The sequence below is a fragment of the Oncorhynchus gorbuscha genome, linkage group LG09 (assembly GCF_021184085.1).
Source record: "Oncorhynchus gorbuscha isolate QuinsamMale2020 ecotype Even-year linkage group LG09, OgorEven_v1.0, whole genome shotgun sequence".
NCBI classification, from domain to species: Eukaryota; Metazoa; Chordata; class Actinopteri; order Salmoniformes; family Salmonidae; genus Oncorhynchus; species Oncorhynchus gorbuscha.
Window position 1 is genome coordinate 21,703,765 of NC_060181.1, and position 13,210 is coordinate 21,716,974.

The 13,210-nt window shown below is 42.0% G+C and overlaps 1 protein-coding gene across 3 annotated transcripts in view; it reads left to right on the forward strand.

The window, feature by feature from the left end:
* LOC124043276 (ribosome biogenesis protein bop1-like) overlaps window positions 1–13,210 on the forward strand; it is a 151,424-nt gene that overhangs the window by 8,101 nt on the left and 130,113 nt on the right. For all 3 annotated transcript variants that reach the window (XM_046361680.1, XM_046361681.1, XM_046361682.1), the window contains exon 2: window positions 12,927–13,172. In XM_046361680.1, the coding sequence (XP_046217636.1) occupies window positions 12,927–13,172 (246 nt within the window). The remainder of the gene's footprint in view (window positions 1–12,926; window positions 13,173–13,210) is intronic.

Genomic DNA, 13,210 nt, shown 5'->3' on the forward strand with positions numbered 1-13,210 from the left:
AGCAGCCCCTTGAGGGCTACCACACCCTCGTCCTTCTGCTGGGGGCTGGCCTGCCTATGACAATCCTCTACGCTTCAATGGACGCAACTTTCCAAATGATGTCCCCCAGACCGCCCTGCAAGGAAAAAGCATGAGTCACTGCAAGATCTGTCTACAATCTACCTGACGACAGAAAAGGATGTTGACCAAGTACATCTGTGAGCTATGTGATACAGCCTGGTGTGCAATTCCTTGCTTTGCCAAGGACCATTTGATTGATTTGACCACACCCTTAAGAACTACTAAGTGGAAAGTAGGCTGACAGTGGCTGATGCAATTTATGTTGATAAAAAAAAAAAAAAATATGTAACATGTTTGTTTACCTGAAATGAAAACTAATGTTTGACTCCTGGGTTCTATTTTTGAAATAAAACAGAACAAGAAAAGTATAATCAACTTTTGTTATTCCTTGATTTATAACGCTTTCTCAAATAAAATAAAAATCATTCGGCCAAATGGTTGTTGGCTAGGAAAAATATGATTTTTTTTTTTTTTTTTTTTTTTTTACATCAAATCATTTTCACTAGCCAACAACCTTTAGGCTAGTCTAGACCACTTTAGACTTGAACACAATTTGAGTTGTTAGAGTACATTAACTTTTCCTATGAATATACTGTATAGTTAGTAGTATTTGAAGTTGTTACAAATGTAACCATGTTTTGGAAGGAGAGCGATAGCTGGTCCACCCAAATAACACTCATCCCGTAGATGATGCCAAAGCAATAACCTAGATAATCCTGTCGAGCTCCATAGTTTACGAAAACCCATTATCTACAACCTCGCTTCAAATCAAATTTATTTATATAGACATCAGCTGATATCTCAAAGTACTGTACAGAAACCCAGCCTAAAACCACAAGCAATGCAGGTGTTGAAGCACGGTGGCTAGGAAAAACTCCCTAGAAAGGCCAAACCGTAGGAAGAAACCTAGAGAGAAACCAGGCTATGAGGGATGGCCAGTTCTCTTCTGGCTGTGCCGGGTGGAGATTATAACAGAACACTGCCAAGATGTTAAAATGTTCTTAAAATGACCAGCATGGTCAAATAATAATAATCACAGGCAGAACAGTTGAAACTGGAGCAGCAGCATGGCCAGGTGGACTGGGGACAGCAAGGAGTCATCATGTCAGGTAGTCCTGAGGCATGGTCCTAGGGCTCAGATCCTCAGAGAGAAAGAAAGAGAGAATTAGAGAGAGCATACTTAAATTCACACAGGACACTGGATAATACAGGAGAAGTACTCCAGATATAACAAACTGACCCTAGCCCCCCGACACAAACTACTGCAGCATAAATACTGGAGACTAAGACAGGAGGGGTCAGGAGACACTGTGGCACCATCCAATGATGCCCCCGGGCAGGGCCAAACAGGAAGGCTATAACCCTACCCACTTTGCCAAAGCACAGCCCCCACACCACTATAGGCATATCTTCAACCACCAACTTACCATCCTGAGACAAGGCCGAGTATAGCCCACAAAGATCTCCGCCACGGCACAACCCAAGGGGGGGCGCCAACCCAGACAGGAAGATCACGTCAGTGACTCAACCCACTCATGTGACGCCTCCCTCCTAGGGACGGCATGAAAGAGCACCAGTAAGCCAGTGACTCAGACCCTGTAATAGGGTTAGAGGCAGAGAATCTCAGTGGAAAGAGGCAGGCAGAGGCAGAGACAGGCAGAGACAACAAGGGCGGTTCGTTGCTCCAGAGACTTTCCGTTCACCTTCACACTCCTGGGCCAGACTACACTCAATCATATGACCCACTGAAGAGACGATTCTTCAGTAAAGACCTAAAGGTTGAGACCGAGTCTGCGTCTCTCACATGGGTAGGCAGACCATTCCATAAAAATGGAGCTCTATAGGAGAAAGCCCTGCCTCCAGCTGTTTGCTTAGAAATTATAGGGACAATTAGGAGGCATGCGTCTGACCGTAGCGTACGTGTAGGTATGTACGACCAAATCCGAGAGATAGGTAGGAGCAAGCCCATGTAATGCTTTGTAGGTTAGCAGTGAAACCTTGAAATCAGCCTTTGCCTTGACAGGAAGCCAGTGTAGGGAAGCTAGCACTGGAGTAATATAATATATACGTTTTGGTTCTAGTCAGGATTCAAGCAGCCGTATTTAGCACTAACTGAAGTTTATTTAGTGCTTTATTCAGGTAGCCGGAAAGTAGAGCATTGCAGTAGTCTAACCTAGAAGTAACAAAAGCATGGATTAATTTCTCCATTTTTGGACAGAGTTTCTGATTTTTGCAATGTTACATAGATGGAAAAAAAGCTGTCCTTGAAACAGTCTTGATATGTTCGTCAAAAGAGAGATCAGGGTCCAGAGTAACGCCGAGGTCCTTCACAGTTTTATTTGAGACGACTGTACAACCAGTAAGATTAATTGTCAGATTCAACAGAAGATCTCTTTGTTTCTTGGGACCTAGAACAAGCATCTCTGTTTTGTCCGAGTTTAATAGTAGAAAGTTTGCAGCCATCCACTTCCTTTTATGTCTGGAACACAGGCTTCTAGCGAGGGCAATTTTGGGGCTTCACCATGTTTCATTGAAATGTACAGCTGTGTGTCATCCGCATAGCTGTGAAAGTTATCCATGTTTTCGAATGACATCCCCAAGAGGTAAAATATATAGTGAAAACAATAGTGGTCCTAAAACGGAGCCTTGAGGAACACCGAAATTTACAGTTGATTTGTCAGAGGACAAACCATTCACAGAGACCAACTGATATCTTTCCGACAGATAAGATCTAAACCAGGCCAGAACTTGTCCGTGTAGACCAATTTGGGTTTCCAATCTCTCCAAAAGAATGTGGTGATCGATGGTATCAAAAGCAGCACTAAGGTCTTGGAGCACGAGGACAGATGCAAAGCCTCGGTAAAAGGTAATTTACCACCTTCACAAGTGCAGTCTCAGTGCTATGATGGGGTCTAAAACCAGACTTAAGCATTTTGTATACATTGTCTTCAGGAAGGCAGTGAGTTGCTGTGCAACAGCATTTTCTAAGATTTGAGAGGAATGGAAGATTCGATATAGGCCGATAGTTTTTTAAATATTTTCTGGGTCAAGGTTTGGCTTTATTACTGCCACTTTTGGTGAGTTTGGTACACATCCGGTGGATAGAGAGCTATTTATTATGTTCAACACAGGAGGGCCAAGCACAGGAAGCAGCTCTTACAGTAGTTTAGTTGGAATTAGGGTCCAGTATGCAGCTTGAAGGTTTAGAGGCCATTATTATTTTGATCATTGTGTCAAGAGATATAGTACTAAAACATTTGAGTGTCTCTCTTGATCTTAGGTCCTGGCAGAGTTGTGCAGACTCAGGACAACTGAGCTTTGAAGGAATACGCAGATTTAAAGAGGAGTCCGTCATTTGCTTTCTAATAATCAAGATCTTTTCCTCAAAGAAGTTCATTAATTTATTACTGCTGAAGTGAAAGCCATCCTCTCTTGGGGAATGCTGCTTTTAGTTAGCTTTGCGACAGTATCAAAAATACATTTAGGATTGTTCTTATTTTACTCAATTAAGTTGGAAAAATAGGATGATCGAGCAGCAGTAAGGGCTCTTTCGATACTGCACGGTACTGTCTTTCCAAGCTAGTCGGAAGACTTCCAGTTTGGTGTGGAGACATTTCCGTTCCAATTTTCTGGAAGCTTGCTTCAGAGCTCGGGTATTTTCTGTATACCAAGGAGCTAGTTTCTTATGACAAATGTTTTTAGTTTTTAGGTGTGCAACTGCATCTAGGGTATTGCGCAAGGTTAAATTGAGTTCCTCAGTTAGGTGGTTAACTGATTTGTCCTCTGACGTCCTTGGGTAGACAGAGGGAGTCTGGAAGGACATCAAGGAATCTTTGTGTTGTCTGTGAATTTATAGCACGACTTTTGATGTTCCTTGGTTGGGGTCTGAGCAGATTATTTGTTGCAATTGCAAACGTAATAAAATGGTGGTCCAATAGTCCAGGATTATGAGGAAAAACATTAAGATCCACAACATTTATTTCATGGGACAAAACTAGGTCCAGAGTATGACTGTGACAGTGAGTAGGTCCAGAGACATGTTGGACAAAACCCACTTAGTCGATGATGGCTCCGAAAGCCTTTTGGAGTGGGTCTGTGGATTTTTTCACGTGAATATCAAAGTCACCAAAAATTAGAATATTATCTGCTATGACTACAAGGTCCGATAGGAATTCAGTGAACTCAATGAAGAACGCTTTATATGGCCCAGGTGGCCTGTAAACAGTAGCTATAAAAAGTGATTGAGTAGGCTGCATAGATTTCATGACTAGAAGCTCAAAAGACGAAAACGTCTTTTTTTGTTTGTAAATTTAAATTTGCTATCGTAAATGTTAGCAACACCTCCGCCTTTGCGGGATGCACTGGGGATATGGTCACTAGCCATGTTTCAGTCAGGCCAATCACAGCAAGATTATGATCTGTGATTAGTTCATTGACTATAATTGCCTTTGAAGTAAGGGATCTAACATTAACCTCTCTAGGGTATCTGGCCAACATCCAGTGAGGTTGCAGAGCGCCAAATTCAATTACAGAAATGCTCATCATAAAAATTCAGAAAACAAAACATATTTTACATAGGTTTAAAGATGAACTTCTTGTTAAACCAACCACAGTGTCATATTTATAAAAATGCTTTTCGGGGAAAGCATACCTAACCCAGAACATAGCCCAGTTGACAAATTATTGTAACCAGCCAAGCAGAAGCGTTACAAAACTCAGAAATTGAGAGAAAATGAATCCCTTACCTTTGATCTTCATATGGTGGCAATGAGAAGACATTAATTTACTCAATACTGTAACGGCGTTCGTCTGTTGAAAGAAGAGAGTCGGACCGAAATGCAGCGTGTAGGTTACTCATGACTTAAATGAACAGAATCGCAGTACATGAAATAACTGAATACTAAATACAAAAACAACAGAACGGACCGTGAAACTAATTACAGCCTATCCGGTGACTACAACATAGAGACAGGAACAAACACCCACGAAATACAAAGCGAAACTCAGGCTGCCTAAATACGGTTCCCAATCAGAGACAACGATAAGCACCTGACTCTAATTGAGAATCGCCTCTGGCAGCCAAGCCTATACCACACCCCTAATCAGCCGCGATCCCAAATAATACAAACCCCAATACGAAACACAACATATAAACCCATGTCACACCCTGGCCTACCCAAACATATAACAAAAACACAAAATACAATGACCAAGGCGTGACAAATACATGTTCCTTTTGTTCGATTAAGTTTATATCCAAAAACCTCTGTTTTGTTAGCGAGTTTTCTTCAGTAATCCACAGGCTCAAATTCAGTCAAAACAATCAGACAAAGAAAATCAAAATTGTATCCGTAAAGTTCATAGAAACATGTCAAATGATGTTTATATTCGATCCTCAGGTTGTTTTTTTATAGCCTAAATGATCTATTACATTTCAACCGGACAGTAACGTCTTCAATATAAACAACAATGTTGTTGGCAGCCTAGAAGATACTGCTGATTTTATATATGTGGGAGTGGAATAACTGTTCCTCCTTCTAGAATTTTTTTTTTTTTCTTCTAAAAATACATACAAAAGTAATGTTTGTTTACAACAATGTAAACAAGAAATGCACATGTGCCTGAAAAAACTCTGCGTCACGTTAGGGTCCATTCGTTCAGACTGGTCTTACTCCCTCATTTATAAGAATATAAGCCTGAAATGATTTCTAAGGACTGTTGACATCTAGTGGAAGGCATAGGAACTGAAACTGGAGTCCTAAGTCAATGGATGCTGTAATGGCATTGAATAGAAAACTACAAAAACAAAAAAACTACTTCCTGAATGGATTTTTCTCAGGTTTTTGCTTGCTAAATCAGTCCTGTTGTAACGCACAGACACTATTTTAACAGTTTTGGAAACTTTAGAGTGTTTTCTATCCAAATCTACCAGTTATATGCATATCATATCTTCTGGGCCCGAGTAGCATGCTGTTTAATTTGGGCATGCTTTTCATCCAAAATTCCGAATGCTACCCCCTACCCTAGAGAGGTTAAGTAGCCCTATTTTGAGATGTGAGGTATCACAATCTCTTTCAGTAATGTTGAGAATGGAGCAGGTCTTTATCCTAGTGAGATTGCTAAGGCGAACACCGCCATGTTTAGTTTGGCCCAACCTAGGTCGAGGCACAGACGTTCTTAATGGGGGTAGCTGAGCTGACTACGCTGACTGTGCTAGTGACTCCACTAAGCTGGCAGGCTGGCTAACAGCCTGCTGCCTGGCCTGCACCCTATTTCATTGTGAAGCTAGAGGAGTTAGAGCCCTGTCTATGTTGGTAGATAAGATGAGAGCACCCCTCCAGCTAGAATGGAGTCCGTCACTCCTTATCTACAAATTCTATCTTTTGGGAGGGGCAGAAAACAGTTTTCAACCAGCGATTGAGTTGTGAGACTCTGCTGTAGAGCTCATCACTCCCCCTAACTGGGAGGGGGCCAGAGACAATTACTCAATGCCGACACATCTTTCTAGCTGATTTACACGCTGAAGCTATGTTGCGCTTGGTGAACTCCTACTGTTTCATCCTAACATTGTTGGTGCCGACGTGGATAACTATCTCTTTACTCTTTACACTCGCCAGTTTTAGCTTTAGCCAGCACCATCTTCAGATTAGCCTTAACGTCGGTAGCCCTGTAAACAGTGTATGATCGCTGGATGATTTGTTTTAAGTCTAATACTGCGGGTAATGGAGTCGTCAATGACTAAAGTTTTCAATTTGTCAGAGCTAATGGTGGGAAGCTTCGGCGTCTCAGACCCCGTAACGGGAGGGGTAGAGAGAAGACAAGAGAAGGCTCGGCCTCGTTGCTTAATGGGGAAAACCGGTTGAAAGTTTCTGTTGGCTGAATGAGCGACACCAATTCCTACAGCATTTCCCTCCAGAAACCATGAGACAGTTGTCCGGCTGCGGGGACCGTGCGAGGGGATTTATACAAACATTACTATCTGTACTTACTGGTGGCACAGACGCTGTTTCATCCTTTCCTACACTGAAATGACCCTTGTCTAACGATTGCGTCTGAATTTTGATTTATTTTACCTTTTTTACTAGGCAAGTCAGTTAAGAACAAATTCTTATTTTCAATGACGGCCTAGGAACAGTGGGTTAACTGCCTGTTCAGGGGCAGAACGACAGATGTTGTACCTTGTCAGCTCGGGGATTTGAACTTGCAACCTTTCGGTTACTAGTCCAATGCTCTAACCACTAGGCTACCCTGCCGCCCTACTGAAGCTGGGCTTGCAGCACAGATATCCTCGCTGTAAGGCCATCCTGTATATTATGAGTACAGCGACTGCAATTAGAAGGCATCATGTTAATGTTACTACTTAGCTTCGGCTGTTGGAGGTCCTGACGAACCACGTCCAGATAAAGCGTCCGGAGTGAAAAAGTTGAATGAAAAAAAGTTGAGTGAGGGGAAAAACCTAAAATATAAACGGTAATTAAAAAGTAAAAACCGTGAAGTTGTCAGGTAGCAAAGTAAGGTTGGCAACAAAACGCACAGCAACACGTAAACAAGTCTGCAAGTTGTGACCGGAAATGGCGTCACATTTGTGTCGGCTTTACTCATGCCACGGTCTCTGCATACAATATAGCTGATTACACGCACGCACCATTCAATCAAATCGCCCGCACAAACTAACTCACTTTGTTGCTAACATGAGTTCGTCCACCAGCCTGTTCTCATTATCCTCTGCCTCGACCAGGCTAAAACCTATCCAAGCCAAAATACTCACCGTATTTGATGAGATATCTTCCTCGCCCGGTGACAGGCAGACATCTGGAGGCTACATGTCCAGTGGTGAGAATACATTGACATGGTGATGTAGAATAAATAAATACAATTTACAGGGAAAATTATTTGGTATACCAGCCTTTCCCGGCCTTCCCGGCCATGGTCGCCATATGTAATACATGCTCATACCCAGCTATCACTTTGTATGCCACTATTGTATCAAATACACCGAATTTATCAGCTCAGGTTTACCGCCCTCAAACATGCTAATACCAAAGCCCTTTTCAGATAATACATGTAATATAGATTATAATAATAATTATACAATTATCAAATGGTGTAGAGAATAGTGGCGAAATGCAACAATCAAATTCAGATCAACAGCATAGAATTCTGGTACCACGTGCAAAAACTTGCGCTGTAAGGGCCGTTATTAATATTTATAAACTGGGTGGTTCGAGCCCTGGATGCTGATTGGCTGATAACTGTGGTATATCAGACCTGTTTGCCACGGGTATGACAAAACATATTTTTACTGCTCTAATTATGTTGGTAAACCATTTTATAATAGCAATAAGGCACATCTGGGGTTTGTGACATATGGCCAGGTAAGATGCAATCCAAGAGTGTGCATAGCCTGAAACGCCCAGCCCTGAGAGGGTGGGGAGGAGGATCTGATGGTTCGTCGTGTCGAAGGCAGGGGATAGATCTAGGAGGATGAGAACAGAAGAAGAGAGCGTTAGCTTTGGCTGTGCTGTGAGCCTCTGCGACACAGGAGCAGTCTCTGAGTGACCCGTCTTGAAGCCTGACTGGTTGGGGTCAAGAAGATTGTTCTGAGAGAGATAACAAGGAGGTTGATCAGAGACCGCACGCTCAAGTGTTTTGGAAAGAATAAGGGATAGGGGTCTATAGTTGTTGACATCCGGTGAGTCGAGTGTTGGTTTCTTGAGGAGGGGAGCAACTCTGGCCATTTTGAAGTCAGAGGGGACGTAGCCAGTGATTAGGGATGAGGGAAGTGAGGAATGGGAGAAGGTCTCCAGAGAGGGTCTGGAGGAGGGGATGGGGTCGAGCGGGCAGGTTGTCGGTCAGCCAGACCTCACTAGTCGCAGTATGTCATCTGGAGAGAGAGGTGAGAAGGAGGTCAAGGCATAGGGTATAACAAAAACGTCTGTGTATCAAAGATGATTGTGTAGTCTAGAGCGATTTTCTAGGTTAGCTAGCCAGCTATTGTCGTTCTTTTAATGCAACGTAACGTAATCAACACTGCTAGCTAGTAATCCTTCTCACCCCCCCCTTAAAATATTTAGATGCACTACTGTAAAGTGGCTGTTCCACTGGATGTCATAAGGTGAATGCACCAATTTGTAAGTCGCTCTGGATAAGAGCGTCTGCTAAATGACTTAAATGTAAATGTAAATGTATAGGGTAGTTGTGTGAGTAAGGCCAATTGACTCATTAGGCTGAGTGAATGAGTAGCGGATGTCATCATCCCGGCCGGCTAGGGAGTGCCTAGCCGGCCGGGAGGTTATGGGATCCATATGCCTAATGGACAAAAATGAATGACCACTTTATTTAAATTGGACAAACTATATACACAAAAGCAAATACCACCGAATTGGACAACATTGCTATTCGTAGGATGTAGAAAGGGAGGAGAGTTGGGTCAATGAGGCAGAATCAGGAGATGAGGCGGAGAAGGATTTAGCAGAAGGAAGAGATGATAGAGGAGGAGAGAGTAATGGGAGAGAGAAGATTGTGATGGCGTATGACCATCTGGGTTGGTGCTGAGTGTTTGGGGTTGGAGGAAAGGGAGACAGAAAAGGAAACAAAGTACTAATCAGAGACCTGAATTTGGGTTGCAGTGAGATTAGTAGATGAGCAGCCGCTAGTAAAGATTAGGTAAAGCGTATTGCCTGCCTTGTGAGTTGGAAGGGATTGGGGAAAGGGTGAGGAGGGGAAAGAGAGTTGGAAAGATGTCGGGAGGTTGAAGTCGCCAAGTACAAAGAGAGGTGAGCCATCATCAGGAAATTAGCTTATCAAGGTTTCAAGCTTATTGAGGAACTCTCCAAGGGCACCTGGTGGGCGATAGATGATGACAATGTTAAGATTGAGTGGAAAAGTGACAGTGACAGCATGGACAGGTAAGATAGGGAGAAAAGAGAAGAATCTCAATTTAGGAGAAATGAGTAGACCTGTTCCACCACCGTGACGACCAGATGCTCTCGGACTATGAGAGAACCTAGTCAGATGAAGAAAGAGAGCTGGAGTTGCAGTGTTCTCCGGTTTGATCCATGTCTCCGTCAGGGCCAAAAAGTGAAGGGACGGAAGGGCTGAGATGAACTCCGCGTTCTTGACCGCAGATCCAAACGCTGCCAGAGACCCAGAATTCCATATGGTTGTTGAACAGTGTTGGAAGTCAATCTCTCTTGTTTTTCACACAGCAAAGCCTTGAAGTCGTCAGCCACTAAGCCTTGGTATAATACTCCAAACCAGAAGCTGGCAGTAGCGTTGTTTGGCAATGAATGTCCGTGTGTGTTGCTTTATGGTCTAGTCAATGTTAGCTGTGCTATTGTTGTAGAAATCCATTGTTGATACTAGCTAGTTGGCCACAGCTATATAACTAGGGAGCAAGATTAAAATGTAAATCATTCTACATTATCGCATACAGCCCCTCTACATTTTGAGCTAGCTGGCTAATGTTAGCTAAATGGTTAGCATGATTTGCTAGCTAGATAGCTGTTGTGCTAGCTAGGTAAAGTAAAAACACTGCATTAATTCTCTGCAGCCAGCTACAGGCAGCTGCTTCATGAAAACAATTACATCACAATGGATTTATGTTACTAGCTACACTGGCCAAATGGCTAGCTTGGCAAAGGATTTAGTATGACTGCCTTGCTCAGTTGGCAGGCTAACAAATAAGCTAATGCACATTATCAAACCGAACAAAAAATATCCTTCAAGCACACAATTCCTTAGCTAGATGTAAAACATATAAAGACTTGCTCTAGAAAAAGGGGGTATTATGCAGCTGTATTGTTTGTTAGAACAATTCTGATTTAAAAGGGGGTGAATTAGAACAGGAAAAGTGACTTTAAAAAAAATTATTATTTTTATTTTTTACAATTGTCACTCCTGTCAGCTCCCCCACGTGGAGGTTTGTGCTCTCTGATTGGCTCAAAGTCAATTTGTCGTCCACTGCCGAGCATTGTGATACTACAAGTAGAAGCGGCAGGTTTGTCAGTACACAGCAGGTACGTCTTTTGTTCTAACGAGGAAGGAACGGCTCCTACTTATCGGCAGTAAGGTTCTCGGTGTGTTTCATGCTTTCCAAGAATGTATGATTTTAAAGGGTATATGTGAGCAATAGCTTGTTGTATACTGACATTGTTGGTCATTGGGTAAAATCCCTATGGAAATAATGTATGAGATGGAGGGACGAAAGAAAGTGACACACAAACGCTCCATTTGCTGCACTGTTATTACACATTTTCCAACTCTAGGGACATTGACCTTCCAAATCACGGAGACATCTTCATCCCAAGTAAGCCTGATTTCGAACTCAAATGGCACAGAGAATTTGGGGCGGTCTCTCTATAAAAGTTGCTGGCCTCACACCAATACACTCCGATAACAGCCAGCCAACCCTTGTCAGTGTTGATATCCTATGTCGGGTGCTGTTAAATAACAAAGAAACTGATTTTGTTTCTGCAACCTCCCAGAATCTCAGTCCGACATTCCGAAATATAGACTGTTGTCTTTGCAAATTATTTTCTAACCAGTAGTGTATCAAATATTCTCAGATACGGGGTGGCCTTTGAATAGTGTTAGCTCAAACAGTGCATATGACCTGAACTTTTGCCCCTGCTCTTTTGATTTCAATGTGATATCGATATGATTAACAAAATAGTGTTACGTTTACCTTTCAGTGTTGGCAACCGACTTGAAACAAAATGCAACATTCCAAAATGCATATGCTGCGTTCTTCTGCAAGTCCTCTAACCAGTGATATACATATTATTCCTAGATTCTGTGTGGTTTTTCAGTAGTGTTATTTTGAACAGGACGTGAAACCTGACTATTGATTGCAACGGGTTATTGGTATGAGTGATGGATAAATGATTATTGCCACTTGTCAAACCAACAGGGTTTGGTGCATATGCCGTTTATAAGGTGAAAAATAATAATACAAGTAATACGATTAGTATTGTGGTACATGAATGTGTTGGTATTATATTTTATGTTTGTTTTCAATTTATCACAAACTGTTTCTGCGTATTGATTATTGATTTGGACACTTGAATACAATATTTGGACATTGGACTATTTATCAAAAGTTGTCAACAGGAAGCAGCGATGGTATTATTTTCAGCTTATGTTTATCGAATATAAAATTATATTTCCACATTCATTTCTAATAGTATTCTAATTCATCAGGGAAAAACTGCTGAATGAGTCTAAAAATGTGCTGTGATTTGATTTAATTGGATGATATATCAGACAATGTGAACTGGTTTGTCCTGTCCACTATTGACAATGTTTTATTTTAGGTTAGGTAGCGAGCTATCTAGATTCTTTATGAATTCTGTCTCATTTAAGTGTTTACTCATTCATGTTTGCCCATCTATGTAATGTTGTTCGTCTGCTGTTTGAAGAGAGTCAGACCGAAATGCAGCGTGTAGGTTACTCATGACTTTTAATAAAGAAAATAGCGGTACATGAAATAACTGAAAATACGAAAACAACAAACGAGTGAAACTAATACAGCCTATCTGGTGACTAACACAAAGACGGGTACAATCGCCCACGAAATACAACGCGCACTCAGGCTGCCTAAATACGGTTCCCAATCCGAGACAACGAGAATCAGCTGACTCCAATTAGGAATCGCCTCAGGCAGCCAAGCCTAACTAGACACACCCCTACTAATACACACTCCTAATTAAATGACTTAAATGTAAATGTAAATGTAATTAATACAAACCCCAATACGAAATACAACATATAAACCCATGTCACACCCTGGCCTACCCAAACATATAACAAAAACACAAGATGCAAATCTACATGTCTCTGGTATTTCTTTGTCTCTGCTTTTTCAGCTTCCCATATTTGACAAAGACGTCACTGAGAAGGCTGGGGAAGAAGGAGATGAGGACCTCTCAGATAGCGAGGAGAGTGTGTTCTCAGGACTGGAGGACTCTGGGAGTGACATTGATGAAGAAGAAGAGGATGATGGGGACGACGAAGAGGAGGAGGAGGATGATGATGATGCTGTTGTCATACTAGATGAAAATCTGAAAAATAGCAGTGGTGCTGAAACATCTGCTGAACCAGCTGAGCCTAAGGTGAATATGGGAGTATTTATTTTACACAAATTATATTG